At 41.2% G+C, this 13,423-nt stretch overlaps 1 protein-coding gene across 4 annotated transcripts in view; it reads right to left on the reverse strand.

The window, feature by feature from the left end:
- Nucleotides 1-4,975, reverse strand: part of ATRNL1 (attractin like 1) — a 631,157-nt gene extending 626,182 nt beyond the window's left edge. For 2 of the 4 annotated variants that reach the window (XM_074373562.1, XM_074373563.1), the window contains exon 1: nucleotides 4,352-4,975. In XM_074373562.1, coding sequence (XP_074229663.1) covers nucleotides 4,352-4,653 — 302 coding nt within the window. In that variant the 5' untranslated portion in view covers nucleotides 4,654-4,975. The remainder of the gene's footprint in view (nucleotides 1-4,351) is intronic. The other 2 variants (XM_074373561.1, XM_010969913.3) reach the window with 2 other exon arrangements.
- Between the last annotated feature and the right edge of the window lie 8,448 nt (nucleotides 4,976-13,423).

A 13,423-nucleotide genomic window follows, 5' to 3' on the forward strand; every position in this document is an offset into this window, starting at 1 on the left:
GTGTTGGAGAGGATGTGAAATAACTACAACATTCATACACTGCTGGTGGAAATGCAAAATGATACAACTACTTTGGGAAAGAGTTTGTTATTTTGTCACAAATCTATAGTGAAGGGAAGCAGCTCAGTAGTTGCCTGGGGGTGAGGAGAAGCAGCAGAAAGGAGAGCGGAGTTACAAAGGGGTACACGGAATTTTCGGGTGTGATGGATAGTTTTATGGTCTTGATTGTAGTGATAGTTTCAGAGGTGTGTACATAAACTAAAATTTTTTAAATTGTACAGTTTATTGCATGTCAATTATCCATCAATAAAACTCTTACAATAATTTAAAGAAAACTTACAATTTTAATTAAATAATTCATTCTGAAAGTACTAAAAAGGAAAACTAGTGCTTTAAGAGTACTTAATAAGGGGTAACCCAGTCTGAGGAGTCAGAAAAGCTTCCATTAGATACTAGTAGAAACTAAGATTTGAAGGATGTTTAGTAATCAGCCAAGCAAAGACCAAATAGGAAAGAGGGTTCAGAGAGATATAACAGCATATGTGAAATGCCTTGAGTCCAAAAGAAGTGACATTTTTAAGGAAGTTTAAAAAAACTATGCAGGAAAAAAGGAGGGGTGAGTCTAATCTTCCACAGGAGCCAAATCATGCAGACATGTGGTCCTGAAAACCATGCTACTACAAGTAATTTATCAGTTTTAGATCCCAGAAATACTCAATTTAAATTACCTGAAAATTCTACTCTGTGATTTTATGGTTTAATAATGTAAAAAGAAGCCATGGATATAAATGATACATTACAATCTTAATTTGAAATAAAGAAGATCCAGGGACAGGGAACATTCAATTTAACTTTATAGCTACTGATATCTTCCCTACTATTAATAAAAAGGATTAATATAATAATTAATATAATAACATAAATATGTGAGTGTACACACTTTTGTTGGGGGTTTTTAAATAAAAACTTTGGGAAAATATTTATACTTTTAACCCTGCCCCTTCCTATTTACAATAACAACCTCACTCCTGATTTTGTATCTTCATTTTGCTATCAAAATAGAAATAGATTTCTTCCATTATAAATGTGTGAAATTCAGTATCCATATCTGACTGACCTAAAAGGTTAAAAAATATCTATATACACTGAACATACAATAAGATTGAATAGATGATTTTAGGGAAATATTCAATGAATGTGTTTTTAAAATAAATTTACATTTATAAAATAGTCATAATATATTTTCCAATCTCAGAACATTGATTTCAGTTATTTTGTTTACCTAAGAGAAATTAGAAGTCTTAGGTTCCCAAGTCACATTTGCAAGAAAATGTCCAAGTTTGAACTCAAAATATAAATTTATACAAACAAATTTCAACTACTCTACAAAAATACTTCTAAAGAACTAGCTTCTAAAAGAGAATGTTACTCATTCAAATAGAGTTTATAGTAAAACATTTTCTAGCCCAATGTTATACGAAGGTGTTCAAGTAAATGTCATTCAGATTTGCATATATCATATCCTTGATTATTATATTTCAAATTGGCACTATCCTTTCTGATTCTCAGTCCTAAGTCAGTCTAGCTTTAGCTGAAAATCAGTATTCATTTTGTTTTACCTATGTGAGAAGTGGCTTGTAATTCTGAAAGTTTTATTCTTTTCAAATGGAAGCAGAATACTGAAGTCAATCCTAAAAGGACTAAAGTACCACTTTAGACACCATATTTGCTTCTGCATTGCTCCCCCCAGCCATCAATCTTCCATTCGAAAGAAGCATTTGAAGAAGTATTCATTCCCTAGTGAAATCCCTATAGTAGAAACAGGGCTAAGTTACCATGGAACCAGCCAATTAATTTTGACACCTGCTCACAAAGACTGATCATTTTTGATGTCTGTTTGTTAGGTTGCTATCCTTCAGCTTAGTAAAAGATTTTCAAGATAATTAATGAAGTGAGAATTTCTAGTTAAAGTCCTTCCCACTGGGTTATTACTTCAAATACTGGATAAAACAAGCCACCATCCTCAAATAAACCTTTCTTAGGTTACCATGTACCAGGAAGAACTCTTTTCTTCTAAACTGACTTCTCCCTTTAACATTAAATACCATGTTTTCTTACCCTAAGAATATACATAACAAAACCCAGAGTTGTACCAGTTATATTGACTCTAATTAATAGTTCGTATTCCACAGAGAAATGAGCAAGTGCTTACTGATAGAGTACAATGAATCACAGGAAATAGCTTCCAAGGAAATGAATATTCAATGATTAGTTCAGGATCTATTGTTATTTAACTATATCTACATTTAAAAAAAAAATTTGTTCCTCTTTTACTCATTGTTTATGAACACCAATCATCTCTCTATATTGTTTAAGCTGGTTTTAACTTGATCTGTGCTCTCTCCTACTAACTGGGACAACATCTGTCAGTGAGGTTACAGGCTGCTGATCTAGCTGATTAACAATTCCACTACTATAAACTGTACACAGAAGCTTCTCAGGACTACAGCAATTTTTGTCCTCTTTAGACATAGTAAATCCTACCACCCAAAGGCCAATATCCCTAAATTACATATCAGTCAGGCAATCTTCCTATTTATGCATAAAAGGATGTAAAAAAATGGATGTGGTTTTTTTTCATTGTTGGCTACCAGTTCTTATGTTCAAAATCCTCACTTGTTAGGTAAAGAAACTGGCTGCTACCATCACAGCAAAAGTTTAAAAACACTTAAGTGAAAAAGGATACTAACAAGCACAATTCAGTGAGATAGTTTTGCTGATCTTGAAACACTTTTTAAAGCTTTTAATTAGTACCTCTACCAATTTTTTAAGTATTAAAAAAAAAACTACAACACTAATTTGTGAAAGTATAAAGCTAGGAAACATTTCAAGCTATTGCTACAAATGAATTTCATAAAACTTCATTCTGAGATTTCACTTCCAAAAACTTGCTGTACATTAAATGGTAAGAGCTACTTAAATTTAAAAGTACCATTTAAGAAACTATACTTTTACAATGAGCTTTAAGCAGCATTGTCTTAACCAAGAAGTTTGAAGAAAGAAAAAAAAAAAGGAAAATGTACTATTTAAAATTCCAAGGAAATTGTCCTTCAATATATTAATAAGATGAACCATAATCCTACCTTTGCCTTAGGGCCCAAGAGATATTTCACTTAGATTTTGCCATCATCTGACAGTAAGTACTAGTAATCCACATAGTGCAATTTCAGACCCACTAACCCAGCAAGCAAATTTCATGTGAAGTATCTATAAGACTAAGAAGTTGATTGACTTAATGACTGTTGTCTGCAAGTTGTCAGATGAATACCCTATTGGCTTCAACTATCTTATTTGCCACTCCCCCACATTCACCCATTTCTTTTCATACTAGGCAGCAACCAATAAACATCAACAAATAAACAAAGTATCTTCACTGTTGTAAAGCAAATTCCTTAGGGCCTTGAGCTTCAGAAAAACCAAACCGATGCTCCCACACAACAACTGACAGTCAAATAACCAGTTAGAAAAATCTGTTCTCTCCATCACATTAAAAAGTCCAGGTATTTCATCCTCTTACCTAACCCAAAGTCACTCTTGTATTTCTCAGTTCAGGACTGTCCTAGCAAATTCAACACAGTATACTGGCTAAAAGTAAACGTTCTAGGGTTAAGCTGGCTGATTGGGAATCACAACCGAGCCATTAGAACTGCGCAATCTTGGGCAAATTACTTAAATTCATTGCTTCGATTTCTCTCTGTAAAACCAGTATAATAATTCTAGTAATTCATAGACTTGTGAGGAACAAATGTGATACCCACGTAAGGCGCTCAGAACAGTGTGTGGCAAACAGTGAAGCCATCATAAACTCTACTTATGATCACCATCACTAAATAAACTAACACGTTAGCACTGGTTACCTCTAGAGAGGGGAGTAAGATGAGGGGAAAGGGAGGTACTGGTACAGAACATAACTTTTAACCTTTACATTTCTGTATTGTTTGGATACTTCACAATGCGCAAGTGTTTTATGAGTTATGCGCATAATTTTCGATTAAAATGTAGTGTCCTAACAAAACGGTTTTTGCACCGTAACTGCGTGTGGAAACGTTGATGAGCAGGGGACCGGAGCCGCTGCGGACGTTTGGACCATCGAGAAAGGCTTCACGTCCACGGCGGTCGGTGAAGGGTCAAGGATCCCCGAGGCTCAGCGGCTGGAGGAGAACAGCCGGGGCCCCCCTCCCGCCGCGCGCTCCGGGAGGCTCTCAGCCCCGGGACCCGAGGCCGCGGGGAGGGGGAGGCCGTCACGAGTGCGGGACAGGGCTGAGGTCCGGGGTCTGGCGAAGGCACTTACTTGAACCTGCCCTGGCAGTGCTGGCACTGGTCCCCCACCCAGCCCGGGTCGCAGAGGCAGGTGGAGTTGACACAACGGCCCGAGAAGCAGGAGCCGGTCCTCTCGCACGGCTTGGACTGAGACACCTGCGCGTAAAGCGCCAGGTAGAGGAAGCCATAGCACAGCAGCCAGCTGTTCCCGTCCAGCAGCCAGGAGGAGGCGCCCCCGCCGCCGCCGCCGCCGCCGCCCGCCGGCCGAGCCCTCCACGGCCCCGGGGCCGCCGGCTGCGGGGGGCCAGTGCGGGCCCGGCCCCCCGACTCCATCTTCCCAGCGCCCCTGTCCCGCGGGGCTGCGCTGGCGGGCGCGGACAGGGATGCTCCTTAGGGGAAATCCGACCGGAGGGGACAGCACCGCGCCGCTGCCGCCGCCGCTTCTCCTCCTCACCGGCGTCTGCCCCAGTCCCGCTCCCCGGTCAGGAGGGACAGATCCCAGCCGCTATCGCCGCCGCTCAAGTCCCTCCGGTCGCACTCGGGCATCGCCTCCCGGTCTCCTGACCTTGTCCGCAGCAGGCCGAGCCCACCGCCGCGGCGCCCCGGGCCGGGCCGGAGGCGGGGAGCCGGCGGCGCAGGCTGCGCGGGGCGCTCCGGAGGGGGACCTGCGGGAGGGGGAGGGGACCCGCGCGCGGCCCCGCCTCGCCCGCGGCTCGCGCCAACTGCCTCGGCTCCCAGCCCCGCGCGCCCGGGAGGGCGGGGGCCACGGGAGCCCCGAGGTGGGCGCGCCCAACGCGGGAGGGGGGCACTCGGGAAGCGGAGTTCAGCCTCGCCAGGCCGGGCCGGCGCTCGGTGGCCCCCCAGCAGCCATGTTCTCCCCGGTGCCTTCAGCCAGCCGCCAGGGCTGCAGCTGGAGCCCGCGGGGCGCCGGGGCGCCTCCCCCACTCGCGCGTGCCTCCGCTCCCCCCCACACGCCCTGCGCGTGGTCTCGCCCCGCCCTGACGGGGACCAGGGACTCCCCCAAGCGCGCCCACCCCGCCCGGCCCGCGGGCTGAGGGGACAGCAGCCCCCCAGGTGTGGCCCGCTTGCCCGCGGTGCCCTTTTTCCCGACGCGCCAGGGCAGCTGGCCCCGCTCGCCTCCGGAGCCCCCAAACGAGAGGTCAGCTCGGGACCGGCTTCGCAGCTTCAGCAGAAAAGAAGCCCTTGCCGTCCGCCGTCTACAGCTACAAAAGTGCAGCGCTTTTCCCCCAGCGCTCTCCCCATCCTCCTCCCCGTCCTCCAGCCTATTTCTTCTTTTTTTCTTAAAAGAGAAAAACTCCAACAACACACAAAGAGCTGAGCATGTGCAGCAAGCAAAAATCTTAAAGGCACCGCAGTCCGACCACGTTGTGGGGGTCTGCCAGCACTGGGAGGGGCGGGGGCTAGGGACTGCGGGGGTCGCGGAGCCGGTTCCACGGAGGGACCTCTCCCAGGGGGAGCCATTTCTTCCACGGAAGTAATAACTCCCCCGCCCCCAACAAAGAGCTACGAGGTTCTGAGCCCCCGACACGCCGCCCCTTTCCGACGCTGCCCCGGAACCCCAGGTATCTCTTCTGCTTGTCAGTGTTTCCTCCTCCATCTGGGACAATATTCTGCCTTGAAAAATATTGCAACATCGGGGCTTTTTTCAGAAGAGCAGAGATGATGCCCAGAAAAGAGCCGTGTTCCTTCTTCAGCGGCAATCTTTCCTCCTTTAGATGATTTTCCAAGATTTGATGGCATATGCTGAAATTTTTGCTTTGTACTTTTGTGCCTCCTCTAAACAGGCTGTTTGAACCCATGAGAAAGGAAACCGAACACAAATTGCAGCCATGTGTACTACTCGAGTTACAGCACTGTTACTGGATACCCACCAGAGAAGAGCAGGCATTATCAAAAAGAACTGAAATCTTCCAAAGGCATTTCTGACAGCAAAAAGAGAAAAAGTTTTTGTTGTAACCACACAGTCATATTATTAAGCTTCAACTGATGTTTGTGTGGGGCATAATGTACCCACGTCATCTCTTTTAATCTCTGTTATCCCCACTTTGCAAAAGAAATCCTCCATTAACCCCATTTTGCAGATGAGGATAGAAATACTCAAAACGGTTGATTTGTCAATGACAGGTTGGCAGGAAGTAATGAACAGAGCTTTAAACACAAGTCCTCTGACTTCTGCACTTTTTCCACTATTTACCAGACTGTTTCTATTAGCAAATGCTTTGTTCTAGTTTGGTGAATAAAATGTAAGTGTTGGCTTGGTTTGCAAATACCTCAGCAGTGACTTAAGGAGGGGAAAAAAGGTCCAGAAAGAGGTGGCTCCTTCGGCAGTAAAATAAGACAAAGGAAAAGCATGATTTTCATTTATATGACAAACAAGTCACAACTCCCCCAAAACATCGATACCGGAAATGTCATCCTCAAAGGTAAAAATTAGGACCGCTCCCTCCTCTCACATCTTTTCCATATCAGGATGCCCCTTAGAGACTCCTCAGGATGGAGGAGGGGGGCAGTGAAGGGGAGGGAAGGGAGGAGAAATTTGGGGAAAACAATTAAAAGGAGGATATTGTTCTGGATCATACCTGTGAATTTCCATGACTGTAAAATCCAGAAGAACTCTTTCTGGTATTCACCGTATATGAACAATCCCCGTTGCCTTCTCCATTCTCATCCCAGCAGAAGTTTAAAGTCAGCCACGTCTTTCTCACATCTCATGTACAGTCGCTTTCAGACACATGGAAAGCGGCCAAGCTCTTAAAACCTTCACTGAGGGCGAAGGTAACTCAAAGGGTACACAGGAGCCGCTTTTACAAGAGAGATCACTGCTCAGCCACACACTGACTGGAGGCTATATTTGAGCAATGGGTTTGCCCATTAAAAATATGTATCTTTTAATCTTCTAACCACTATAATCAGCTCAGTACTTTACGTTACATTGAAGAACATGCAGCCCCACAGGCCTCCTCTTAACATTGCCTTTAGAATCAAGCTGAATATATTAAATGTATGTAAAATTATTCTCATAATGATCTCACAGGATTTCCACTTGCCCTATATCCTATTTTTCTTTCAAACTCTTTCAGTCAACATTTACTGTGTAACTATTATGAATTTAAACAAGAAAAAACAAAGATGAATAAAACATGATTCCTATCCCCGGATAAGCTTATCTCCCATTAGACTCTCTAGATGGGGAGTTCCTTGTACGGTTGAGTGTCACATATTTCACAAATGTAGACACAGAAAACTTAAGTGATTTACAATGGTTGCACAAAAAGTCAGTGATAAAGCTTGCCCGGAATCTTGACTGATGTTTCAATATCTTCCTTGATCAAGAAATTTCAAAACTTCAACACGATGTTACCTCTTTTTTCCAAAGAAGTAGAGTCAGCATCCTAGCTGTGCTACACGGCACTGCAATAATTCACAGTATTGGTAATAGCAGTCATAAATCCAGCAGAAAGGTGAAAATTTACTCCCAAGAGGTGGTGGAGGAAAAGTCAGTTTTACTGAAGTAAGATGAAATGGTTAAGGTTAGAATTATCTACTAAAATTTCTTCAAAGGGAAAGATAAGAGAAGTATATTTTTTCTTCCACAATTAGCCTTACATCAGGACCAATAGATATTTGGGGCAGTGTGTTCCATTTCTATTCATACCAGTTAACAATGGTACTATAAAATGAAAGGCAAAAAGCTAAGACTTCACATTACCAAATTGTTTGAAGGAAATTCAAGTGATTTTTTTTTTTAATAACAAGAGAAATGATAGATCCACTGATCTCGTGATTGCTATTCAAAAAGTGAAAAGATCCTATTTGGACTAATGAATCAAAGCAGCCCCTTCTCAGTTGCTTGACTAAAGAATCATCTCTACTCTGGTTATCATTCATCATTTGGCTTGTATGAGGCTTCTGAAAGCAGCCAATCAGAGCTACAGACAGTGGGGCCCTGAGAGCCAGAAATGTATTCATTCAAAGGGACGCTTAGTGTAATTGGGGCAATATTTTCAAGACACTGATAAAGCATGAATGGTCTGTGAGAGTAGACAGTGAAAAAAAAAATCACTTTTAGCTACTCACTTAAAAATTATAGATGGTATTAAAAATGTTGAATGGCTTTGACCTGAAACTCCCCCTCCCCTACCACCACCAAGATCTAATGCTCTGCTTTCTCTTGGATTCATTCTTTTCTTCTATCAGTTTCTCTTGCTGTCACACTTGCAAATACCCACATACACTCTGATCCTGCCAATTTTTCTACTTAGCACATTTCAAACATATTGTTCCAAGTAAATCCAAGGAAATAAATCCAAAGATTCTAAATTCACTATGCTGGGCTAATACAATTTTTTTTAACTGGGAAATAAAATGAGCATATTTAAGCTTTTAATTTTGAATATTCAGACTTGTTATCCAAAAAAAGATGATTGCTAGCAGTCAACTGCAAAAATTTGGCTTTTATGAAGTTTAAGTCAATAAAAATATGGGCTCCGACTTCCTGTTAAACATATTGGACTAACTATGTGCATGTACCTCTGCTCCAAACTCTACTAACGCGACAGGAAAAATAAAGATTAAAAAAAAATTTTTTTTAAGATATAAACTCACAGTGGCAAAGAAAAAGAAAAGAACCAACTAGTAGATGAGAGGTATCAATGCACTTGGAAGGTCATTCATGGGAAGGAGGAAAGTGAATGCAGAAGTGATATCTAAAACATATGTGCCTGCAAAGATGAATCACAATACAGAAACAAGCCTGTTTCTCTTAAAGAGCCCAGGAAAGTCTCAGGACTCAGAAGCAAGAGTTACCATGGAAGATAAAGGTGGGGCTTTAGGATGAAAACAAGTGGAATGGTTGAGGGCAGTGTAAGGTCCTACTGTCTCCTTCCTCACCCCAAGCAGCTAAAACTAACCCAGACCCAACTGTCACAGGAGGTTAACTCTCTTGAGAAGTTGAATCAGAGAAGTTCCAGACTTGGGGCACCAGACATAATGGAAAAAGGGAATATGTTATACAGCTGAAAACAGAGATTAAGTGAAAATCTGTATATTGAATGGTATGATTTCCCTGCTTCCTTTTCCTACCTGTTCCCAGAACATCAATAGCCAACTGAATAATCCACAGGCAGAAAAACTGAAGAATACTTACCTGCAAAACTTGAATAGTCCAAGAGAAAAGATACTGTCTTTTGGGGTCTCCCAACCAAATGGCAAGCCTACAATGAATGAAGCCAAATGGATTGCCCTACAATGAAGTCTGCTACTCAATTAGACCCACCCAATCATTTTTTTCATGACTCTCTCTTAAATAAAAACAATACAAGTCCATCAGACATAAAATATAGAAACCAACAGAGAAAAAGGAAATTAGAGAAAACACAGGCAAAGTAATAAGAGAAGTTTTGCAACCATGAAACAATAACGGGATACTCTTTAAAAAAAATCAAAGGACACTCAGAGAAAAAAAAAAAAAAACAGGATAGCCAAGATTAAAATGCAATAGAAGGTTAGAAGATAAAGTGTAGAAAATCTTCTAGAAATTCAAATGAAAAGACAAAGAAAGTTTCTCCTTTTGTGGAGAAAGAAAAGGAGCAGATTTGTTAATGATGAGGCATGACTATAAATTAAGCATTTATCATATGAGTACACTTATTAATGTGATAGTACATTAATGTCCAGCTCCTATGTAAAAGCAGACAGAATTTGTCCCAATTAATTTCTTCAACATGAGAAAATTTCCCAGTACTGTACTGAGCCCCCAGTTGCCTAAAACAATGAGTTTAAAAAGACTCACAAATGGGGGTGAGGGGAGAGGCAAATGCAACGGTCTTCTGAAGTATGAGAGTAAAGACATTTTCAGACGCATAAACCCTCATTAAATTTATCTCCTAAGGGACCCTTCTTTAGGAAACTCCTGGAGAATTAAATAAAGGGAGAAAAGGCTAAAGGTAAGACAACTGTGAAGGGATATCCTAGGATGACAGACAGCTGTGCCCCAGACTGACAGCAGCCAGTCTGAGCTGGAACTGGGGCTGGGGAGGGAGGGCTGGGGACGGAGGGCAGGGGAGGGAGGGCTGGGGAGGGAGGCATCTAGGAAAGTAATGGGTGTGTTACGGTGCTTGAAATTGTTGGAGCTTATGGAAAAAATATTAACAATATGCGACAGATCTTGGAGTATCCAGGTAGAAAATGGAATAAGCACACAGAGATGTAAGTGAATGAACAAAATGAAACACTTCCTGACTAGGGGAAAAAAAGAAAAGAAAACCTATACCAAATGGCTCAGCAGGATACGATACTTACCTAGTCGTAATAAGGTAAACACTATTTACCTAACCCAAATTGTACTACATTTCTGTATTAAAAAGAGGAGAGGGGGATAAAGATGGATAATGCTAAATCTGAATTCCTTGATGAGAAGTAATTGCAAGTCCGAAAACTGACAAATCCAGAAATAGCAGGATAAGCATCTTAGGCTGAAGAAAAGAGTTGGCAGCTGCCTCCTCTTAGCAGGTAACGGAAGAGGGGCAGGAGATGCAGCATTTTACAATAAGGCTTTTAGTACTCCTTGATTAAAAATTAAAAATCACTCCTAAAATACACAGAACTAATAAATAAATAAAAATATAGGTTCACAAGAAAAATACAGAAGGTGGCATGGGGCCTAAGACTCATAAAAACCTGGGTTCGATTTCTGATTCTGCCACCCATATGTTGGTTTCCCTTACATGATCCATGAACCTCTGTGCCTCAGTTTCTCGCCTGTAAGTTGAATAATCAAACTGCCTGTCAATGCCCATTTCAGAACTGAGATGATGATCCAGAGTAATATACGAAAGTACCTAGTAAATGGTAAAGCGCTATGCAATTCAATACTATATATTAATATAGTAGGTCCTATGTTGTGTAGTATATCAATATATTATATATTAATAATATTGATATTTAATGTTCAAAAATTACTCTTAGAACAGAATTTATTCTAATCCCATGTGAAGGAAAGGATTATCGAAAGAGATTTGATCAACACAAAAACACAAAGAAAGAAGCAGAGCTATAAGAAAACCACATTATTTCAAAGATGAATCTAGTCCAAGTTCTTCATTTTGCAGATGAGATGCTGGGGCCCAGAAAAAATGGAGCCTTATGCAAGCTCACACAGTGGCAGAGCTAAGTCTAAAGCTCTAGTTCTCCTGAAATGTAGTCCAGATTTCTTTGCCCTTTACCGTAGCAGTTCAGGCTAATAGGAGAAATTTTCAGATTAGTCATCCATTCCTAGCTCCAGAAAGGCCTTCCAAGGCTCGATAAAGTTAAGTGACTTGCCCAGCATCACATAACAAGTTAGTGACAGCAGAGGCAAACCTAAACCAAAGGACAGACAGCCAAGGATGAACCTTGCGTCAAAAACTTGGAACCGAATGAAAATTCACCAGCAGAGATAAAGGCAGACATTGAAAGCCCAATTCAGAGCCTGCAACATACACGTTATCGATTAATATTAATTAACTGGCTGACTAAAGTTCCTGCCTACGAATGGAGAGAAAAGTCAGAAAGGAAATAGGTATACTTTAAAAAAAAAAAAGGCAATTAGAATAAGCTAAGTCAGCAGCAAAATTTCTCTTGAAAATGGAGATGTAAGAATTTGACTTACTGAATGGGAGAAGGATGTGAGAAACAGAGAAGAAAACAAAGGAGGAAAGGGGCCTGGCCTAGTGATGGACAAAAGGTGTCAAGAAAGTGTACCTAAAGTGGGAACTCTCCAAGTTCTTCTAAGACATCTAATAGGCCGCCCTCTTTTCTCCTTGCTGGGACAATGTTGAACGGAATGAAGGCAATGGGGGGAGACAGAAAAGATTCTTTTCTCCGTTCCTTTCCTAGGATATCATTGGCTGGCACTTTCCTCCATGGAAAAGGAGAACACAACTCTTTTTTAAAAATACAGTTCTATCAATAGATACAAACAAAATTTCAATTTGAATCAGGTAACAAAAAAAAAGAAATATTATACTCTTTTATTTTCAGAAGTCGTAATTTTCCTCAAAAGATAATTCTAATTTCTCAAGATGACTTGTTAATAATCACAGCATTACGCTGTATCTTCTTATTTCCAAATAAACCAACTTTAACAAAGATCATACACCGAAAAAATAGTGTCATTGGACACAGAGGTACCTGTGATTTTGAGGAATAGAAAGAATTGCTTTAGCTGTGAGAAAATCTGACAACCGCGACACACTCGTAAGGCATTGCTCACGTACGAACAGGTAGAATTTCTATAAACCTTCGTTTAGTTAAGTTGAGGTTTGTTTCATGTTCCCTCTGTTTTAAGAAAAAGTGAGTCACAGTAAGAAAAACAGGAAGTACTTAAAAAAACAAGCGCTTCCAAGCAAAATAAACAATTCATATGAACAATATCATACCAGCTTTCAGAAAGCTGCCTGAGGTCCTGACATAGGAAAATATGTTTGTGTTTACAAGGAAAAGAGCATGAAAGAATTATGGACCCTCTGATCAGGAGACTCGCAGCCATCGGGATACAGTGAGGTTTCCTTGAACAGACCCCAGACACAGAAAAGAACCAGAAAACAGCACACGTATAAAAAAAGAAAACTCTCTGACAAATGATAGCCCCGCTCCACAAATCCTGATAGCACGACATTCTGCTTATTAAAAACATCAGTCTTGGAAGACTCCAGGCACAGTAATTTTGAAAATGTACACAAGTAAATTAAAACCAGCCTTATGATTCTTCTGATTGTAAGTCCCTCACCCATATCCCTCTGCAAAGCTGATGTGAAATTTAAAATTAAATGAAAAAAAAATAGTCAACATGAACATTGCTGATTTTAAGCAAGAACTCCAAGTTTTCTATTTTTAAATTAGAATGTAGTCAGAAAGTCTTTCTGCACATGAAGAGGACATATGTTTTACTAGGAAAACTGCTTTTATAGTAAACAGACAAAATGTTATACCCACATCTAGGAAGTATTTGCAAGAGTCGTGTTTATTAAATTATCTAAACTACTTGGTAGCAGACATCTTCGGACAGGCTTTATGACCATGCTTCTCATCCCCGGACACTGTC

Source organism: Camelus bactrianus, chromosome 11, assembly GCF_048773025.1.
Source record: "Camelus bactrianus isolate YW-2024 breed Bactrian camel chromosome 11, ASM4877302v1, whole genome shotgun sequence".
Lineage (NCBI taxonomy): Eukaryota > Metazoa > Chordata > Mammalia > Artiodactyla > Camelidae > Camelus > Camelus bactrianus.